At 38.9% G+C, this 22685-nt stretch overlaps 1 protein-coding gene across 2 annotated transcripts; it reads right to left on the minus strand.

The window, feature by feature from the left end:
* Positions 1 to 5931: 5931 nt before the first annotated feature.
* Positions 5932 to 19927, minus strand: nup50 (nucleoporin 50). Of its 2 annotated transcripts, XM_079622467.1 has the most exons (9): positions 19627 to 19927; positions 19210 to 19448; positions 18409 to 18487; positions 18049 to 18129; positions 17772 to 17964; positions 10657 to 11214; positions 9205 to 9286; positions 9003 to 9121; positions 5932 to 6915 (listed from the first exon to the last, which is right to left on the minus strand). In XM_079622467.1, exons 3-9 carry the CDS (start codon positions 18475 to 18477, stop codon positions 6716 to 6718), a joined length of 1302 nt encoding a protein of 433 aa, XP_079478593.1. In that variant the 5' UTR covers positions 18478 to 18487; positions 19210 to 19448; positions 19627 to 19927; the 3' UTR covers positions 5932 to 6715. The 2 variants fall into 2 exon arrangements, with proteins under 2 accessions (XP_079478593.1, XP_079478592.1); XM_079622466.1 differs by lacking the exon at positions 19627 to 19927 and having other exon boundaries at positions 18394 to 18487; positions 19210 to 19355.
* Between the last annotated feature and the right edge of the window lie 2758 nt (positions 19928 to 22685).

The following is a 22685-nucleotide window of genomic DNA, read 5'->3' on the forward strand; positions in this document are numbered from 1 at the left end:
CATGAATTAACATATTTAAAACTTAAAGGGATAGTGCACAATTTGTCTTTCACAACCCGTAAGACTTTCGTTTATCTTCAGAACACAGATGCAGATATTTTTGATGAAATCTTGAGTTTCTGTCCCTCCATTGACAGCTACACAACTACCACTTTGACGCTTCAAAAATTTGGTTTGGTCCAAATTTCCTGAAGAGACGATCACTTTATATGATGATGAACAGACTGATCTATAACGGCTCACCCAGTTCCCCAAACATCCTATTTTCAGGCTCTACACTCAAAACCATTCACTCTTGTTGAAAAAACAACACACACGCACACACACACACACACACAAAATAGATTCAAAACAACATCTCCAAAACTGTTAAGTAATGCTGCTTGTGGTTCCCCCCTCACAAACCTTTTCACATGATGAACACAAAAGACACAACCAATGGATACATTGGCACATTTTTTTATTCCTTAATGTACTGTACAGCACAAAACAGAAAAACAAAACTCTGCCCCAGCATCCCGTCCCGTCTGGGTCAGGCCAGAGAACTCGTCCACATCTCAGGCTATATTGGCCCTGGACAGACAGCAGGGGTAAATCCTCTCGCATGCCCGTTCCCCGCGGCACACGTCAACTGAGATATTGGCCAGGCTTCTTCCATTTCATCGTCTCGGTGTCCTAGAAAAATAAAGTACTGATTACTGTAACTGTAACATCCTTTTTACAAAATTGAAGCATTCAGAAAGCGATCTGTATTTGAGGCATTTTTGTTTATCACAGTAGTATAGAGCAACAGCTGCAGGACATGTGTGTGTTGTGACCGCACGTAGTACAGCTCGCAAACGTTACAGAGCAGTCTGAAGTACATTACCTGGTTTTCTCCCGGAAGGTTCTTATGATGGAGCGACTCAAGTTAGGCCTTCCTCGTACCCCAGCCCTCATAGTCATACCATGGACAACTAGAGTGGCACTGCTGGTCTCTTTGGCCTTCTCATTCATCTTCCTCCACTCCTCCTCCTCTCCAGTGTCCTCAACCTTCATGTCTTCCTGGATCCATTGTTCATGAACCCAATGAGCTGACTCTGGCCCTTCTATCTATCTATAGAAGGTTCTGATTGGTGTGCGATCTGTTTCGACTCTTAGTGTTTCCTCTTGGGTAACTGAGTTAGCTGAGCTGAAGCTGTGCTGACTTGAGTGAATACTAGTGCTTTCTAAATGACAACTTGGTGTAGGCGATGAGAAATTAAGGATTTGTGTGTAGAGTTTTGCAGTGACGGTTCAACAAATCTGACTTATGTGTCAAAACAGGGGAATAGTGTTTATAGTTTAGGGAGATGGGTGTGCTTTTTGATAAAGGGCGTTTGGTTTTGAACATTTTAGTTGAAAAACGAGGTTATAGTGTTTAAGCAATCAAGAAAAACTGTAATATCCAGAATTTCATTTTTGGGGAGAATCCCTTTAAGTGTCACTGATGGACGCTTTCAAAACTGCTTCGTTCATGAAGTTTCAAAACATTTACAAATCCCGTTTGGAAATGTGTGTTGAACTGGCCAAGGGACGTCATTTCAGCAGACGAGGCTTTACTTCATACAAGACAGTGTGATGTATTCTATGCCAACCCGGAAGTTGACATCATCCTGCAGTGTAAAACAATATTTTCATGATTTATTACAACTTTTTATCTTTTGTCAAATCAACTTCGATAACTAATGTGTGAAGATAACATACTATTTTGAGTTTCTGTTTATTAAACCATTCTTCATTGTATTAACTCAAACATTTTTAGTTAGTTGTAATTAAAAATGTAAGGTAACTTGCTTTTTTAAGTTAAACCAACTTTTTTTTTACAGTGCATTTGGATTTTTTTTTAAAATAAGCTCTGTGACCAACAAAAAATGTATGATTCTTACACATCTAGTCATAATCATAATATCTTTTTATCATAAAAATCTTGACAAATGAACAAAACTTTTATGAATTTTCAAGCTCAAATGCAATCGTCAGAAGTAAAGAGATATAAACGAACTACACTATGGTCACATGACTTCAACATTACCACCACCACTAAGCTTCTGACCACTTTCAGTTTTCCCTGGAGTGGTTTATAGTAGTTTGCAAGAACATGATTATAAACACAACAGGCTGTAAAAGGGAACTGAGTTTTTTCTTTTCTTTTTGGCTGGGTTTTCTTTTGCTGCTTTATTTGAACATCAGTTTACTACAGTGTGGAACAACTAAATTATAACACAAGCATTAAGCATTAAGAATAACAAATATAAAGAATAGTTAAAGAAAACACTTCACCAACACCATAGCACAGAACTAGACAAACTAAAAATAAACGAGAATTAAAACAAAAAAAAGAAAGAGGGCATTACTTAAATTAAAAGAAATTTAAACATTAATTACGGTCAAAAGTTTGTAGATCATGCAAATTGTACATAACAGTTTTGGGATTCATTGAGACATTTGGCAAAATATTGCTTGAGATAAACAAACTAATATCTTTCCAGAGTTACAGAGTAAAACTGCATGAGCAAAACTGAACTGGTGAGTAGATGAGTTCTGTTCGGCTGATGGCGTTTAATGTCCTCGACAGCCACATTTAGACACTTATTCAAGACAAAAACGTACAAAACACAAGGGGTAATTACTGATTTTTGGGGTAAAATGTGAACATATCTTGAGCTTGTTCAAAAACCCTTTGACTTTCCATTGAAACCCCAACTAAGCAAGCCAAAGGTGACAGATGCATCGCTCTGCAGAATTTCAATGTCATCAACATTGATGCCATGTGACGAAGTATGATTACGACTCTGAAACGAAGTATGATTATGACTCTGAAACGTGTTGTCTGGCATTTACAGAGATTCTAAACTCTATTGGAGTCAATCCACCTTTTGCGTTAACATGGATGTTAAAATCACCAAGATATTATATTAATTCTAACTCAGACTTTATCAAAGAATTAGATTTTCTATCAGTGATAAATGTGCCCTGTATACAGAAGCAAGTACAAATGTCAAAAGGGAATTTTAGTGTACACTAGATGATATTACTTAAAGCACCATCTCTTCAGAAGAATCATACTTCATACCAGACCTCAGAGTAATACTGGAAATATTACTCTAAATTACATGGTACGAGACTCATGCTTATTAGAGTAATCTCCGGTTGAAGACTCAGTTAAAGTCCCGCTGTGGTGAAAATCAAGCTTTTAATGTTGTTCATATGTTTATTTGGTGTTTTTAATACGCTTTAAGGCAAACCATGTGCAAATTCACATGTCAACACCATTGCGTATTGAGTATTTTCTGTTTAAAACTGCAGTGAACCAAAGACAGTCTCAAAAACACGGTGTGAAATCGCTGGTGTTTCTGACGTCACAAACCTTGTAACCAATCAGATCAACGTGTGATCGTCAACCAGTGGATCTCTGAGCTGTGTGAGTGAGTGGAGGCGGGGCTAATTTGCATATTCATAGATCTGCGTATACTAAATTAAGCAAGGGTGTCGAGTTACATTCAAGCTATTTTAAGGCATGAATAATTTTTTTTACAAGTAAATTAACACTTAAATATGTTATTTTGGACACTAAAGATGAGTTTTAAGGGATACAATTATTGACTACAGGGGGACTTCAAAATAATAAGTCTGGTTCACGGACACTGTAAACATTCGGGGCTTAGCCCAAATCTAGTTTGTCCGGGGACATTTTCCCACACTTCTGGCAGTTATATGAACTTTTTTTTTATTGCCTTCATTATTCTGAAACAATACAACACATTTGAGGATGTCAAAGTTTCACTCCTGCCACCTAAAAAGAGCCAAGCATTGTCTGATGTAACTATGTTCAAGTGACATAAGATAGGTAGAGTAGGAATTTGGCATAAACGGCTTTACTAGCCTAAAACCAAACTTTACACTATTCTGGAGTAACGTTCATAGAATAAACAGTGTTTCCCACAGGATTTAGTGACACTATGGGGTTTGGAGGTTCCTTTCGGGGGAAATGCTCTCCCTGAAGAAAAGTTTGTGCGTTTTAAAGTTAGAATAATGTCAATTTCTTGTAGTGAAATCTATTTTAATTTGAATATTTACCAAAAATGTATATTGCCGTCCCCCTCATTTAGCAAGTTACACTCCTTTACACTCTTGCAGGATTCACTCCTTTACAAATGATGTAATATTCCTAAATATGGGTGAAGGTCAGGCTCCGCGAGACTCGACGTCATCAGCTTCAGTGAGCGCCGCGTGAGTCCTGACAGAAACACAAGGGTCAAGCACTTCAGCGGATTCTTCTTGGTGCTTGACCATACAACTTAACTTTCAGAACATGTTGTTCATCCTCTAAATGCATAAAACCAAGGGTCAGTAACACCAAAAGCTGTTATATTACACTTTTAACTTATTTAATAAGAGGTTCACGACCCCGGTTTCTGATATCTGGGTAGAGACAGTTCTAGAAAACAATGTGGGCCTAAATCAGCTCTGCAGAACGAGTAACATGAGAAACACATTTCTGTGTCCATAAAATGGTCAGTGATCACCACATCCATTCATCAAAGTATCTTTTGTGTTTCACAGCTTTGGAATCAAATGGAGGCGTGTGATACCAATTTATTTTTTGGGTGAACTATTTATTAGTAGTAATACATGTGATCAAATGTTGGTTTGTAGTTGTACTCTTTCAGAAGAGAAGTGGGAATATGGTTAAAAAGTTTGAAGGCAAAATGTTATTGTGTGTTATTATAAAATATAAAGTGTTTTTCTGCAATAAATGATCAAATACAATATGATCTTATGATTTATGATACAATCTATGATTGTATACACCCCAAAATTAAATTTGCGTCATTATTTACTCGCCCTCATGGTGTTCCAAACCTGTGTGAGTTTCTTTCTTCTGTTAAACACAAAAGAAGATATTCTGCAGAACGTCGGCAAGGGTGTAGTTCTGGTTTTAATATTGGGGGGTTTAAGTGTGAACCGTTTAGCGGGGTCCCGGGACATGCTCCCTCATGAGATTCATTTATTAATTCATTTTTTGCAAATAGTTTTTTTTTTGTGTGGTATCCACATATGCATTGATAACATAACTGCAGTAAAGTAATAACCTAGTTACATTCACTTGTTTACATAGGATACTAATGCATTTTATTTTATTCAAGCACCTAAAAACTTTTTTAAATCAAAAGTGCCATGGGGTCAAACTAACTTTTTTTCTTATATTGAAAATGTACATTTCTTGTCATCTTGGAATATCTGAAAGCCAGATTTTTCCTAATCTCTGTCATTATTAGCAGAACACATTTGGGGAAAACCATTTGTTTAATCAATACTTTAAGAAGGTCCTCTTGATTCCAACTTGTACTTGGCCTAAAGAGTGACAGGACTTGTCATTTTTGTACAATAAGGTTGTATTTGTTACAATAATGACAATTACAGTTAAAACCATTGCTGGCTCCTCATTACTTTTAATTTATAATGAAAAATAGCTACCTACGCATTCAGAAACTATATACAACATGCACAGTTGTAATATAAATCTTTATTGAAATATCTATTCCATTAACAGATACGTAGGCTAATTATTATAAATTCTAAAAGTTAGTCAAAATGTACTTGCTAGTTTTGGTTATTGGGGAGATACCCCCGCCAAAAACGACGCCCCTGAATGTCGGTAATCATTTGACTAGCCATTGACTTCCAAAGTATGTTTTCCCCTACAATGGAAGTCAATGGCTACAGTCAACTGTCTGTCTGGCTACCACATTCTTCAATATATCTTTCTTGCTCAACAGAAGAAACTCATACAGGTTTGGAACAACATGAGGGTGAACTATCCCTTTAATTGTTCGATTCGGCCGAGGTCAGTAAGTGGCCGAAGTACCATTTCTATAGCCATGATTGCTGGAAATGAAGCGAGTCGTGTCAGGTTCAGTTGATTTATTCACCAGTAAATGAATGTAAGGTAGATCGAGTGCTGCTCAACACTTTAAACACACACCTCACTGTGTAAGGCAGTAAAAAGGCCACTTTACAGGAAAAAACTAAACAAAAAAAAAACTTCCAGAGATCATTTTCAGGACAGATTGCCATAAAGCCAGCATTCATTCTCAACCTCAGCAGTTCTGTGGTTTACACACATCCACACATGCCCTCGACCAAAATAAATACCATCACAGCAAGTACTGCGAGAAAATGAGCCGTATGAAACATCTCCGGTATATCTGATCACTTCCTGCTATGAGGAACTGTGGGGGGTTATGTTTGATTAGAGCAGTGGAAATCTGATGCATGTATTGTTCTTAAAAAAAAAAATTAAGTGTAATACTGACCTCTAAATTACTCTTCCAGCAAGCATTGGAAAACCGTACAGAAAAGATCTTACACACACTTGCCTCTGAAAACTGAGTCCGAATTAAAAACAAATGGATCGGCGTAAAACAGTCGGCTCTGTCTAAACCTCGAAGTATTCCTTAATAGCAGCTAAATTAAAACTCAAAGGAATGTCGATGAATCCAGACTCGTGTCTATACATGTGGCCTTCTCTGATACGACGAGCAGCGTTTACAGTAGACCACGGTGACTCACAGTAGAAGAACCCATCGGTTTCCATCACTCTTCTAGACGATTAACGGGACAAAAGAACAGTTCTAGATCAGACAGACAGAAGGTGTGGGCCACGTTCAGTCAGACACGTAAGAACGACGCGCTAGGCTTTCTTTTCCTGCAGGATCCCGTGCAGCTCGTCCGCGTCCTCCGCCGTCTTCACACGCACGAGCAGCGGGACGGGTGTGCTGGGGTTCTTGTCGTCCACGGGAGGGTTTGGCACACACACCACCATCACGTTGTTTTTGCCAGTTCGTGAGCAGGGCATGGAAGAGGGCACCATGATGTTCAGCAAGATGTTCCCTGTAAACAACCAGAAGAGCCAGTAAGCACTCGTACATCAGTTGTGTACAGACTACAGCAGAATCAGAAATAAATCTTTCTGCCTATATGATACATCTCTTAAAATGGAGGTATTCGCTGAGATTGACAAAAATAAGCTCGACATTAAGGACTGCGTCAATCATAAACTGTCACTTGCCTGATTTTTTTACCGGTATACTTAAAAAAGAACAAACATACCTGAAAAACATTATTTCATTTTATTTGTATTTGTGCTCGCAATTGAGTAATTTTTCTTATTTTATTACGACAGTTGTCTTTAACTTTTGAAATTTATATGAGTTAGGCTAGTAGTTTTTGGCGTCACGACCTTGTTTATTACAGTTATGGGTCAAAAACTAGGCCTATTTTATTTATTTAGTGGTGGGGATGGTGGAAATAGACAGGGTGGTGGGCCCGAGTGGGCCTGTAGAACAAAAATGTGGACTAAACCGCTCAATTCATAGGGATTAGTTTTATGATGTCTTTACAAACTTTATGAAGCGTCAAAGTGGTAGTTTTGTAGCTGTCAATGGAGGGACAGAAAGCTCAGATTTTCTCAAAAACATCTTCACTTGTGATCTGAAGATGAACAAAAGTCTTACAGGTTTGGCAGGAATGAAGCGATTACCGGTTTCACGATAAAATGTCCTGACGGTTAGTATTATCGTTTAAGATTTAATATCCCGAACACCGGCTTTGATTATGGTGATTTTGAAAACTCGTGGTAAATCCTGTCCAGCGTCAGTCTGCCCCACTAAAGATAAAACAAATATTGTAAAGCACCATTAAGTTTTCGTACACTATATTCCAAGACTTCTGAAGCCGTTCGATAGCTTAATGTGAGGTACAAATGAATTCAGCATTCAAACAGCCAGTCGCATTAGTTTACGACACTAACACGAGGAAACTCACTCCAAGATCAATGTTCCCATCATTACACTTTAGTTGTAGAAAAAGGTCTATGGGTTTTCATAAAGTTCTTTATCTCGCTGGAGTTTGTTTCTAAATCATGAGTCTTTGTCCCAGGTGTCTGTCAGATCACACTGGAGTAGAGAGCACTATGAAATGTTCTTCACGAACTGTTAAAAGAAAAGGATCAATAAACTGCATAGATATGATACACTAATCAGCAATATCTATTCTCTTCCCCTTGTTTTCTGCTAGAGATGCGCCGATTACAATTTTCTAGCCGATTCTTTATTGAGTTTGACATGCAGATACCGATTTTACCTGATTACGATTACATTTTTCTAACCTCTTTACAGCACACACAAATATTTATTTTCAATTTTCTTTTTTTATAAAACACAACATACTTTTACCCAAACTGAATAATATAAACAAGTTTAATAGGTCAATTTTCTATAAATGTTTTTGAGTCTTCATTTTCTTCTCATAGCCTACTCCAGTTCTTGTTAAAACACACCTGACATCCAAATTCTGTGCATTTTAGGCACTTTGTGTGCGAATCATAGTTATTTTGCATTTTAATGAAACGAGAGCGCCTCCGCGGTGATAGAAGAGATATGCATGTGAATGCTTAAAAAAAGTGCATAGAGCTGCTTAATCTTATTTGTTGTTTGTTGATTTCCAAATATAAAACTTGTTGAAACATTGTCATCTCATTTTAACAAGACCATGATAATATAATAATCGTGATAATTTTGGTCAATAAATGTTGGGATAAAATGTTCATACCGTTACATCCCTAGTTTGGAATGACATGAGGGTGAGTAATTGACAGAATTGTAATTTTTGGGTGAACTATCCCTTTAAACTACAAGCTAGATGACTGCATTTCATGAAATGTCCTGCAGGGGGATCCAGATCTTCTCTAATCATGGCCAACACACACACACACAATGTACCTTTCATCTAACAACTGCAATTTTATTTCACACTTATAACATTGAGAAAGTGGTAGCCGATTATTTCTTGTAAGACTCTTTAATCTCACAATTAACATAGCCTGACTATTGTCATCATATCATCATCCTAAAAACGGTTCTTTACAGATAATGTCAAGTATCTTGTAGTTGACTGAAATGTAACAGCTGATGACTTACCCAGGTTTGTGTCGGCTCGCACTAACAACTGAAGTTTGCTCTCAGCTACCATCTTCAGATGCAGCGTCCCGACCCCCTTCTCCTTAAACTCTCCGTCCTTCTTATAAAACAACTTGCACCTGCGGAAAGATCATGTTAAAACATAAAATATCCGAGAGACACGGGTGTTGTGTTTAAAGAGTGACGGGGACGTGAAGTGTACTTTTTGGAGTAGAAGGCGTCTTTCTCCTTGATCTCTTTCACCACAGGAACCGGCGGCTCCTCTGATTCTTCCCCATTTTCATCTACAACAGAAGAGCACAGGAAATTCACATTAAAAACATCATGTTTCAGCATTTTTCTGAAATGTGCTGACTGACGCTCTAAATATGAGTCTGACTTCTGCTGATTTTATATCCGTTATCAGCATTTGCACTAGAATCATGAATATTCTTGTTACAAGTGTGTTCAGTGAGAGCGCCATCATCTCATCTAATTGATGACATCCAAAATGAAAATTGTCCAGATAATTTCATTAAAAATTACACCCTTCATCATCAGTCACATGTATCTTGACCTGTTCTTTCCCTGAGAAGGTACACAAGATTTAGCCAGTGGATATTGAAGACGTATACCTCCATTCCACATAATGTTTAGTCATAGAAAAGTGAGTGACTATTGCATTAGTCATGTTGAAACTTTGTTTTATAACATTTTAAGACTATTATGTACATCTATAGTTTCCGCAGGATATTGAATAATGGTGTTGACTTCATTACTAATATTATAAAATGCAACATGTAAAAAGGCTTGAAATAAAAAAAATATATTTTTTTTTGCACACAACAGCATACATTCATGCTTTTACATTTTTTACAGCCTTCAATTTTTCAATTTACAGCCTGTGCACATTTTTTTAAGAAGTTTTTAAAAACGTGTTTTTCTAATATTTATTTAAAACTATTTTATACCAAAACTAAAAAAAAAAATCCGGATTTTTAACATCAAATATAATATAAAAATCTAAATAGTTGTTGGGTGCATCTTTAATTATTCTATAAACATTATTTCACCCTTTTCTGTTAGCAGATGAATGATGTACCGTGATTATAGCGATGCATAACCCTCAAGATGTTTCAAACCTTTATGATTTTCTTTCTTCTGCTAACACAAAAGAAGATACTTTGAAGAATGTCAGTAACCAGACAGTTGACGTACCCCATTGACTTCTATTGTAGGAAAATAAATACTATGGAAATCAATGAGATCCATCCACTGTTTGGTTGATGACATCCTTCAAAGTATCTTCTTTTGTTTTCAGCAGAAGAAAGAAAATCATAAAGGTTTGAAACAACTGGAGGGTGAGTAAATAATGACAGAATTTAAATTTTTTAATAAACTAATCCTTTAAACATGGTCCATTTCTTCAGAATCTCTACAGAAAGAACAAATCATTTTCTCCCACATTTCAACTGTAAATGTACCATTACACAATTCCCCTATAGCTCAAACAGCTAACACATCAAGACAAACACCCCAATAAACCCTATATTGCACTTGACTGACACGAAACCGAAAGATGCCATGAAATAAACTAAACACCACTTACACCCTTACAGCAAAAACCTATGAATCAGTGCGCTTGCTGTATTAGTGAACACGAGAACACACACACCTGCAGTCTGGCTGTTGCTGGCTGTACTCATAGAGGATGACACCGCAGGACCGGCACTACTGACCGCAGATCCAAACACCGACACGCCTGAGGAGGAGGAGGTGGAGAAGGAGAAAGACGGCGCTCCACTGGACGTCAGCGCACCGAGCACAGAGCTGTCCACCTTCTGGCCGAAATTAAAAGAGACGCTCGGAGCCGCCGCAGCTGCTGGTTTGTCAACATCCTTGTCTTTAAAGGAGAACAGCTGCGGTGCTGCTCCACTGACAGCAGGACTGGAGACGGCGGCTCCCGCTCCGCTCGACACCAGCCGCTTCTCCGCCGCACCGTCTGACGTGCCGTACTTCCTCTCGATGCTGGCCAGGTGTCGCTCGTAGTCCCGGAAGATGGGGTTGAGGTCACACAGGGGGTTGTCGTTGACGTGTTTGGTGATCCAGTCGCGCACGGAGCAGTTGAGCGCGGTGAGCTGCCGGTTGTACTCTTTACTGCTGGGGACGGAGCCGTTGGAGGTGACATCATCCGTGGGCTTGGAGGGGGCGGAGCTGCTGAAGGTTAAGGGACCTGAGGATGAAGAGAGAGACGCTGGGTGACTAAGAGCTCTGAAGAGATGCCTCTGTGAACAGTGCCGCCCATCCTCCCTCTCTGACTGTAGAGTGTGTTGGCCGGTCAAGTCAAGTGACCCAGTTCAACACAACGTCATGGCCTATATAAGAACACTAAACGGTAGTGGGGCAATGGAGAAAATGATGGTCCTCATAAATGTTGACTGGTGTTGTTCACATTCCTTTGTCACACAAAAAAACTAAGTTTTGTTTCCCTGAATAGTGAGACACTAGCCAGTAGGTAGTGGTACAAAAACATAAAATTGCTTTTTTTTTTTTTATTAAACCGTGGTTTACTGAACAAAATGTGCCTCTGTCTTTGAATGAATTCAGTTATAAAGTTTCTTAAGGATAAAAATGACATCTCTGCTAATGCTGTAAACTATATAGGGAACCCTTACTTGCACATTACTATAATATTAAAGGCCAACAAACTAGCCCAAACTAATAGCCTAAATTCAGTTGCTATTTATTTTTTAGATAGAATAATAATCAACACACAAATAACAAACTGTATGCAAACATGTAAACTGCACATAAGGCAGTTTTTGTATTAACTTCTAAATGTAATTCTATGTTTTTACTACAATTCGTTATTGCATTAAAATGATTTACACATTGGCTGTAATTTTCATGACAGATATTTTAGACAGACATTAAATAAAAAGACATCACTAACAGACTAAGTAAAATATAATTCATATTTAGTAAAGCTAGTAAAGTGGATATATTTAGCGAAAGAGTTCATTTCTCTAGCGAACTAACAAGCTGTGACACTGAATGACTTTCCTGAGGTAAATGTACTACTACGTGGGATATTGTTTTAAAGCTGTTGTCTTTCTGCCGTTGAAACACTGATTGAGCGATTACACGAGATATAATAAGTAGGGATGCAACGATACCATTTTTTCAGAATCGATCCGATCCGATACCAAACATTCTGAGTATCGACCGATACCGATACCTCTTTGTATTGTTGTAAAATACATTCATGAAAAACAAGATAACAAAAATCAAAAAGATAAATTATTTTATAGCCTAGGCCTACTATAAAATTGAGACATGTTTTAAATGTATAGCACAGCGGTTTAATGAGGCAGCAACATATGATAGATAGGACAGAACTAGAAAGGCTATTAATAATCGTTCATTGCGTCGCTGTATTATGATATGAAAGGCTCCAGTACAGTGCGGCACACAGTGCTTATGCGCATCCCGAGCACAGAATGATGCGCTTGAAGCAACACGAGTCACAGCGCGCAGCGCTTCGAGTCCGCGCATTAAAAAGTTCAAATCACAAAGGAAAGACATATTGATGCGTAGTGTATTATACAGTATCTATCTATGCAATAGTTTATTGAGCATTTTTTTTTAGAAGTTTTAAATGTCAGTTACTGTGCGCGTGAAGAACAATTATAATGCTCTGACTCCAGTGTTGTGAGAGACACCCGGTAGAAAGTAACATGATTAAGGTACAGCAATAAAGTCCAGCAAGATAAAGTTGTTTAATGCAAAATCATAGACCTTTATCTACAGATCAAGTATAATTATAGTAACTTTGAATCATCTTGAAAAGAGTTTTTCATCGTGTTGACTGTCGTAACCGAACGCGACGCGCTGTTTGATGCTGAATGGAGAATGACTGACAGCCGCAGCGGAGGGAAAAGTGTACGTGATCTTGAATTTAATGACTTAAATATTCATTTCTATCTCACATCATACTATATAATGGCTTCAGAACACTTATAATATAGTGCAGGACAACTTTATGGTGCTTTATAATGTTTTTGTGCCTTTTGTGGGGCTTAACAATAGCACAGAATAGTATACGCACAATATCGGATTTGGATCGGCCTCGTCTGACCGATACCCGATCCAGCACAAATGGCAGTATCGGAGCCGATACCGATACTGAATATCGGATCGATGCATCCCTAATAATAAGTCTCAGTTAACTGTCCTGTATCTTTCAACATACCTCCAGATGTTCTGGAGATACCTCTCATTCACGTTTATAAGGAAGAGATGGTTGCGTTCACTTGTGCTACGCTGCTTAAACTGAGGCGGATATATAGCGAGCTGTCACGCCACATTAAAGAGCGTCAAAACGGCACTTATTGTTTGAAATTTCGTGATAAAATGGACATAATTTGAAAAATGACAGTTTCTTATCGAACGTACCAATAATCGCAATAAGCTCCATGCTTTGGCCAGTTAATGGTGGTGAGGCTACAACGCTGTATTCGTCTTGAATACAAGACACACAAAATGTTGCTGGGTTAAGATGATATCCTAGGGAACGATCTCGCCGGTGGGGAAGTTTTTCCTAGACCTTTGGTTAGTGAACCAACTCAAAATGATGCGCAAAAGTTTCCGGCTGCCTTTCCTACATGCGCAGTTACTCGTGCCCAAAGAAAGTATTTGGGAGATGTAATTGATCTCTGAGAGCTTCTTGGTTGACTCGGATGATAACATGACGCTGGCATTCGTCTCGTCTAGAAGGCAGATGTTACGAGGCATCTGTGAGGTAGATGTACACCTGAACTGAAGACTGTATTGGGAGTGGACATTACTATTTGTATGTCAAGGAAGAAAAACTAGTTATGTGATGCGGTAAACCTTAACAATGGGCTAGAGCTGGGCGGGGCGCATTCGGTACGTCATGAATTATTATTCGGTATTTCCGGAAGTATTTTCAGGTCGGTTTGAATATCCTTACACCCCTACTCGCCCGGTATCAAAAAGAAAAAAAAAAAAAAAAAAAAAAAGGTATTAGACCAAGATATGAATAAAATCTCAAAAGCGCACAAATAGATTGAGAAAATCTACACACTTCAGCTTGAAACATTTGAATGATGGTCATGGTGTTTTTTTTGGTGCAAGTACAATTGAACATAAAACCAGATTACATTACATATTATTATTACTCTGGTCGGAGTTAACATCAATTACATATTGCCAACATGTATTACATATTGAATCAGAACCAGAAAGTTAAATTCTGTTTCAATTACTGACTTTTATTTATTATTATTTATAATTTACTCCTTCAAACATCAATATAAAACCATAAGATTAAAATGCGTATGGCAATATTCATTTATAAAGTTACCTGAAAACATTTTGGATCACATTTTAATCATTTTTGATGACTTAATTGTTTTGACATTAAGATACGTTAAGAAATACATATGTCCTATCAGTCAGAAACAATTTCTTTATAGAACAAATATGCATAACTAGGCAATAAATAACAATTATGTCTTGTCAAAACTAGTGGTGCACTAATGAATCTCACTGGTTGTGTGGCGGTTCAAACTCATGAGTTGAAAGGAAGCTAATTCTCAGAGCGTTCACTGCTGGGCAATGCATCATGTCAGACTGGGTTGGTGCCACAACACTAAAAATACCAGTTTGTGGGTTGAGGTAAACAGTCTCTATGATTGCCAACGGAATAAAGCACAAATACAAAAGCTGTGAAGATCTGAGAATACTGCTGCCCAAAATAGACTATGAATTGAGACCATATCCATAGTGAGCCACAAACAACTGGATTATTTATGAAGGTGGAAAGAGCATTACTGTCAGCGCACGACTCTTTCGCCTCATCTTTGGCTTCAAGACAAATAGTAGCACAGCACATGTGCTTTAAGTCCAAATAACATCCAAAATCGACCAATTCATAATACATCTACATTTGCATTTAATTAGGGGTGTGCACGAATATTCAATCTGTAATTAATATTCGAAAAATAAAATACTATAAGAATTTTACTATGTTGCTTTGCTGGCCGTAAACGAATCCATGATGAATCCCAAGCACTAACTCGCAGTTATAATTAAATGTGGTGGCGCTGTGGAGCGTTTAACATGATGATTGTATTTGATCACAATGTTGTCGTCTGCCTCGAGAAGTTTGGAATTACTTAGATGAAAATTATCTTACTAAATGATCTTACAAAATGGAATTACTTTTGATCAAATTAATGAATATGACATATCATCCCCACAATGAGAAATCATATGAAATCCAAACAGCAGTCGACTGAGGAAAGACTGTCCATCCGTTCACGACTGCAGGTAAGCGCAGCTGCAACCCAAGTTAGCCGAGATGATACGGTACATTGCCTTAGGTAGCAAAATCATTTTCAGACATATGCTTTCTGTAAGTTTTGTTGAGGGAGACAGGAGTACCGCTAGAAACTTAGCACATTGTTATCTTTGCGTTTCTGCAACGTTTGTCAGCGCAGTGTGTCCTCACTCGAGCATGTGGTGGATATTATTGTTTTTCTCAACATGAAACAATATAAACACAATACTCATATGCTGACTCGAGTTAAAAAGAAAAATCACATAGAAAAGCGCTTCGCGTCGGGGTCCTGATCAGCCTGTCGGTGTTGTATTCGCTATAACAACCGCCTCGCTCTACATTATCACATGGCTACCTACCAAATAAATCAATAATTTAACAAATAAAAAGGAGTTTATTTATTTAAAAACAATTGCATTGCTTCCGCTAAAGAACACCGTGTTCATGGCAACGCTGTTTTTCATGGCAACGGCGCATTCTACATTAGAATTCAACCAAGCCATGTAATAAATACATTAAATAAATACAAAACCAAGCCATGTAATAAATAATATTGCTGACTCGTGTACGATAACTGCACAGTCTGCTTTATTAGCAGTTTTTTATCGCGCTGCTTGAGCTTAAATTATTTTGTCCTTTATATTTTTGGTTTACACATTGTTTAATGTTTTCAACTAAAAGAAAACCTTAAGATATATAGTAAGTTTGTTGTGTATATTGCCTAACTGTAAGCTTGTTCAGAAATGGTGACAAAAACTTTAACTTAAAAAACAATTTCTACTTTAAAAAAATAACAACGTCTTTCTCGTTAAACGTCATTTCAATAAACGAATATTCGATTTTATGAGCCCGAATATTCAAATGTATTATTTTATAAAAATGTCCATCCCTAATTTGCTGAATGCTGACTTGAAATGAGAAAGTATTGTTTGAGTTCCTATTAATAATAAAATGTGTGTGAGCGTGGTGTTCAGGCACTACCGTTCTCAGGGCCACTCGTCAAAATAAAAGTCAGACGTGCCATCAAAATAAAGGTCTTCTAACACCGGCCAATCAATCGGCTGAGATATTATCTTTATATTGTGGATTTGCATAACATGAGTTGGAGTTTATTGCCATTTCTAAGGCTACGTTCAGACTGCAGTTACCTCAATCTGAACAGTCATATCGACTTTCACATCACTCAAGCAATTCTGCACTGATGGGAGTCACTCAAAGCTTTGACATACCCGCAGTTATCAAGACAGTTGCGAAAGGTAGTCAGTGAAGGACATGATGTGTCAGAGCTCAAGTATTAAAGTGACACCTCATACGAGCGGATCGTATTATAAACATTAAAACTCTTTTCGCATTGTCGTCTTTGTTTTTAATATTGCATGAGCATTAATTCACTGGATTCTGCGGCAGATCAACACAATACTTAAACGTCCTCAGGGTTCGTACACCTTTTCCAAGGTCAAATTCAAGCACTTTTCAAGCATTTTCAAGGTCCATTTTAAAGCTTTTTCCAGCACCTTACACCACCGTAAATTACAGTCAAAATTATTATTTAGTGTTTTTATCACATTAAAAGAGATAATGCTATAAACAGACAAATTGTGTTTCGTAATTGCAGAAGGATCAGATGTATATTTTTCAAAATGTATCACTGTCTAGTAGCACTGAATGGGAGGATTTGACCCACATGACATGCAGCTCGGTCATTCTGTGTCAAATCAGACAAAATGCAGGAAAACAGTTGCTGCACCTTCTTAGATTTTGCTCTAAGTTTATGCTACCCTTAATGTCAGTCTTTTCACACTTTTTTCCAAATCTAGTGCATGCCGTACAAACTTGTAATGGTTCAGTCATATTAATATGTTTGTCTTCCACCCTACAAAGTTTGGGCTCCCCATGATAGTACTTTTCATTATATTAATGTCCAAATATTGCTTACCAGATAATGTGATTTTCAGGATGTAAAACTGAAAATATGAACACACAGGATTTGAACAGATATATTTTACAGGCTTTGGTTTTGGGACACAGCCAGGTCTTGATCATAGACCAGGTTTGAACAAAATCTGAGACAGTGCAACAACAACAATTCCATCTAAACCCAGAAGACTCTGATTCCTGATATATAGCCTATATTAATTGAAAAAATAAAATAAATTATTTAATTGCAAATACATATACATTTATCTACAGGAATAGAGCAGTGTAAATATTGCATCCTCAAGCTTACAGTAGGCTACTTGTATGACACTCCATCTGGCACGATTTCTATTTTCTATCATTCGCCGTGCACGTTTGCGATTACGTAAGATCGCAAGTGCAAACGCACCGGGGTTCGATAGAATCAAGTTGAGTGTGAAACCAGAGCAACGCTAAGGTGGGCACCGTGAACAATTAACTTTTTCATTAATGAAAAAACCCCCACTTACCACTGTTAGTTTTAGCAAACGTAGGGACGTTAAAACTGGCAAAAGATGGAGCCACTGAAGCCACGCTGCCATTGGTCAGGCTGGACATCGGTTTGAAACCAGCGCCGTTACCAAAGCCAGAGAATGACGCCGTCCCTGCGGCCGATGTCAGGGAGAACCCCTTAAAAGCTTTGAAAGCCCCTCCACTCTCTCCCTGTTACAAAACAACAAAACTCATCTATAAATCACCCTCAAAACACATGACCGGGTGCATGCTGGGACACAGGAGGAGTGTTACCTCTGCCACGCTACGACGCTTGGCTTTCTTGATGGAGCGATTCTTCATCACATCTTCGGTTGCAACTGAAAACATTCCTGCCTGAAGACACAAGATTATATTTTCAAACGTTCAATTATTCTTGGCTGAAGCACTTAACCGCTTAAACAGTTTTTTTTTTGGCATGCTTGAATCTAAAATAAAAATATATCATAAGGATGTACAATGTAAAATTAAAACCGAGTAGTTTTGGGATTGGGAGAAATGCATACAGAGCGGTTATAGGCTAGAGGTTAAGAGACACTAATGACAAAAGCATTTCCACCGGGAATGTAAAGATGTTTGACAGTGAAAGTGTGTAGATACTTTAAAACGGCACACCTCCTCTCCTTCATCTTCCTGGTCCCAGTTCCTGTCCGTCAACTCTTTCTCTGCAATCCTCTTGGCCATCACAGCTCAGCTGTCAAATAAACACATGGCAGTCAGTAAATATGATAAGAGACAAATCAACTGAACCAGAGTTGGGATTATTGGAATTCCTTTAGAACAGAAACTAATGGAGAAATGCCAGATTATCTTACAGAGTAAAAAGGAAGCTTGTGACTTAACTTACACCAGCTGGATCAACATTAAAATATCAAGTGATCCTAGTACACCTGGTTTAGTCCTCTGATCTTAAGTACACAATAGGTCTAGGGTTAGTTTAGGTCTACGGTGTGGATCAGTTGAGGTCTCGGGTTCATGACCCCGGAAGGAGTCCTACTTAGTTAAATTGTATCCGTCAACCAAAACCATTACATTTGACTCACTAAAGAAGAGACAACATTCAAACCCACATTATAATATCTACACAAATGAAATAATGCGGAAATTCCCTCAGATGTTACCACATGAGTCATTAATTACGTCTTTGAAGCGCATTTCATTTGAATGACGTGACAGATTGAGCAACTACCGGCAGATGGATATTAAATAGCTCAAATATGATTTTAATCGATTAATTTCGGACTCAAATCGCATTATACCACATTAGCAGCGAGCTTATCTGTTTATCTGGTGCGTTTGTTTGAATACGATGGTTTAAACGTGCTAATGACGGGCCGGCTCTGAAATAAAGATCAATGCGACGTATCACGGATCAGTGTGAAACAAACCACTATTTTAATAAAGTTACATACATACCTCACACAATTCCCGCTAACCGTTCGCGCCACACACACAGTTTCGACTGCTTGAATGATGACCGCGGGAATCTCAATCTCGCGCATACAGAAGCAGGCCGCGCGCTCAAACCGCCATCTTACAAACGCATCTCACACTCCGCATGTGCACACAGAGAAGTATTGTGCGCATGTGCAGAGAGAAGCGGCGCCCGCACCTCACACTGCGCATGTGCGAAGAGCTGTAATGGCCGCAGGAGTCTGTGGGAAATGAAGTCTCTCAATGAATACGGCATGTCTTGCTGAAGAGAATGCAACGAATGTTTAAATTCGCTTACAGTTTTTTTAAAACTCCTTAAACACATTTTTAAAACTATGCCCTTTTTTTCAAAACTGTACAAATCCAAGAATTGCACACACAAAATGCAAAATGCCTCACATCTCTTGCCAAATGAAGCACTGCATTCAAAGTATCACAAACACATCTCAAAAGCAAACATTTGTCTTAGGTTGCAAACACCTTTGCCATAATATGATAGTTTTGGATATATCATATACAGACAGTTACTCAAAACCTAAAGGTCTTCTTTCATAAGCTCCTATGTACATTTCTGTACAAGATTGAAAGTAGGCTAATAGAGAGGTGTTGAAAAATTGATGGCAAACACGAAAGCAAGATTGAAACCAAACTATTTTTTTTTTTACTGAAAGCATTTGTGGTTGTGAATACAGTAGGCTATAACACAGTCTTGACCTTTGGCCTATTTATAGGCCTATTCTAAAGCCATGATTGGTTGGTGTTAAGTAAAGCAATGAGTGTGTGCACATGTGAGGAGTGTGTGTGAGGCTCTGTTCAATTAGTGTGGTGTTTTGATAGGTTGTGTTTTAAAAAGGAAATCTAGATATGTCCTGTTAGATTTTTTGTGTTACTACAAAGAGAGTTGCGTGTTGTGGTTTGCAAAAAGTGTTTTATGAAATTGAAAACTGAGTCGAAGGCCGAGAGAATATGGTTTTGCTGAGTTGGTGTGTGGTTCTGGTGCTTGAGTGTCAGGTTTCAGAAATTGTGTGTAAGCAGTTGCAAAAAAACCATAACGTTACTTTGTTTCACCATGTTATATTTAAGTAATAAATTATGTAAATAGTCCCAGTTAAAAGCTGCTGTAAGGGACAGCATAAAATATTCACAGCACAACCTTATTGCTGTTATAAAACCCAATTTATTTCCCCTATAGCATTATTTTATAATCAAATTCTCAATGTATTTCATTCTCACACGATTTAGTCTTAACTAGTAAACTCATTTTAATAGTCTCTCTGGCAATGGAAAGGTTTCCACCGCTGGAAATTAACATTTGTGTATACTTTCTACTTTCTACATGATGTTTATCTTGAGTAAACATATATACAGTTGATATAAGTGTGAGATGACTTTGTAGTGCTACAGCATGGGTCAAACAGCGTGTGTGTGTGTGTGTGTGTGTGCGTGCGTGTGTGTGTGTGTGTGTGTGTGTCTGTGGATATTATTCAGCCTTGTTTCCTTCTGTAGGCAGATTACAGGCACTTCTGGCACTTCGTGGAGAAACAGATGGCTGTGTTCCAATCTCTCAGGATCCCACACTTCTGTGCCAACTCAGAAGCAGGTGTTTCAGAAAGCAGGATATCCGCTATGCCAGAGGTCCTGGTGGCCACAGGAGAGCCCTGACCAGATGGATGGGATAAAGCCGAGGTGACTGTAGCCATCATCCGAGACTGACTGTGCCATGTTTACAATCATTTCAATTGACTAAAAGTGAAAAAATGCATTAAACAATATAGAAGGCCTTTTAGGCGTTTGTCAAATTTAGCCTACATGTGTATGCATTTGGCCTCGCGTTCAAGGTAAACATTTGATCAGTTCATCCATTACCTTGGAATTGAGCCCGTGACCTTGGCATTGCTAGCGCCATGCTTTGAGCTACAGGAATGTTTATAGTGTTAACAAACCCTTTGACTCAAGGTTGACTTTATAGTGTGAAGCACTGACAAAACTTTGAATGTCTTGACAGTTTCTGTCATTATAGCCAAAGACATTTAGGTTTATTCATTTGTCAGATGCTTTCATCCAAAGCAACATACAATTTTAAGCCTTTTTTGAGGTTTGCGCAATTTAATTCATAGTAAAATTCCATCAAATTGAAATTAATAATCCTTTTTTTTTTTTTTTTTTTATTGTACAAGCAATACAATATACAATACCGTATTTCAATTGAGTACTAGAGTAAGTTAGCAGTGTCAGGGGTAACTCATTTCAAGAAACTTGAGTTACGTAATCCGATTACTTTTTCAGGTAACTAAAGTAACAAATTACTTTTTAAATGCACAACAAAATATCTGAGTTACTTTTCCAATAAGTAACACAAGTTTCTTTGTTTTCCCTTTTATTGACTGACAGTTCTCCTGTCCCCACGTTGAGACAAATCGAAGTGCAGAGGCGTTGTGTGTAAACCTGATGGTTATTGTAGTTCTAGACTAAATGTGAGTGCATTTATTCATCTCACTTGCAAAAGCAAAGCAAAAATTACTAGATATTTTAGTTTTTATTGGTAAATTAAACTTTTTTCACCTGCATCAGACCCTCCTGGGCCAATGGTTTAGGGGCCTCTAAAAGAAGGGTATTTGACTTGCCAACATGGGGCCTCCTTTTCCTCGGCTTCTGAGGGCATGACAATTTGTGCTCGACTAGCTCTGGACTGGCAGGAGTGGGCTTGACTGGTTCAGGACTGGCAGGAGGGGGCTTGACTAGCTCTGGACTGGCAGGAGTGGGCTTGACTGGTTCAGGACTAGCAGGAGGGGCTAGATTGGTTCTGGACTGGCAGGAGGGGGCTAGATTGGTTCTGGACTGGCAGGAGGGGGCTCGACTGGTTCAGGACTAGCAGGAGCGGGCTCGACTGGCTCTGGATTGGCAGGAGGGGGCTTGACTGGTTCTGGACTGGCAGGAGGGGACTTGACTGGCTCTGGACTGGCAGGAGGGGGCTAGACTGGTTCTGGACTGGCAGGAGGGGGCTAGACTGGCTCTGGACTGGCAGGAGGGGGCTTGACTGGCTCAGGACTGGCAGGAGGGGGCTTGACTGGCTCAGGACTGGCAGGAGGGGGCTTAACTCGCTCTGGAATGGCAGGAGCGGGCTTGACTGGCTCAGGACTGGCAGGAGGAGGCTGGCAGGAGGACTGGCTCAGGACTGGCAGGGAGCGGGCCTGACTGGTTCTGGACTGGCAGGAGGGGGCTCGACTGGCTCAGGACTGCCAGGAGGGGGCTTGACTGGCTCAGGACTGGCAGGAGGGGGCTTGACTGGCTCAGAACTGGCTCAGGACTGGCAGGAGGGGGCTTGACTGGCTCAGGACTGGCAGGAGGGGGCTTGACAGGCTCAGGACTGGCAGGAGGGGGCTTAACTCACTCCGGAATGGCAGGAGGGGGCTTGATGTGCTCTGGGCTGGCAGGAGCGGGCTTGACTGGCTCAGGAC

The sequence above is a fragment of the Phoxinus phoxinus genome (assembly GCF_949152265.1).
Source record: "Phoxinus phoxinus genome assembly, chromosome: 9".
Lineage (NCBI taxonomy): Eukaryota > Metazoa > Chordata > Actinopteri > Cypriniformes > Leuciscidae > Phoxinus > Phoxinus phoxinus.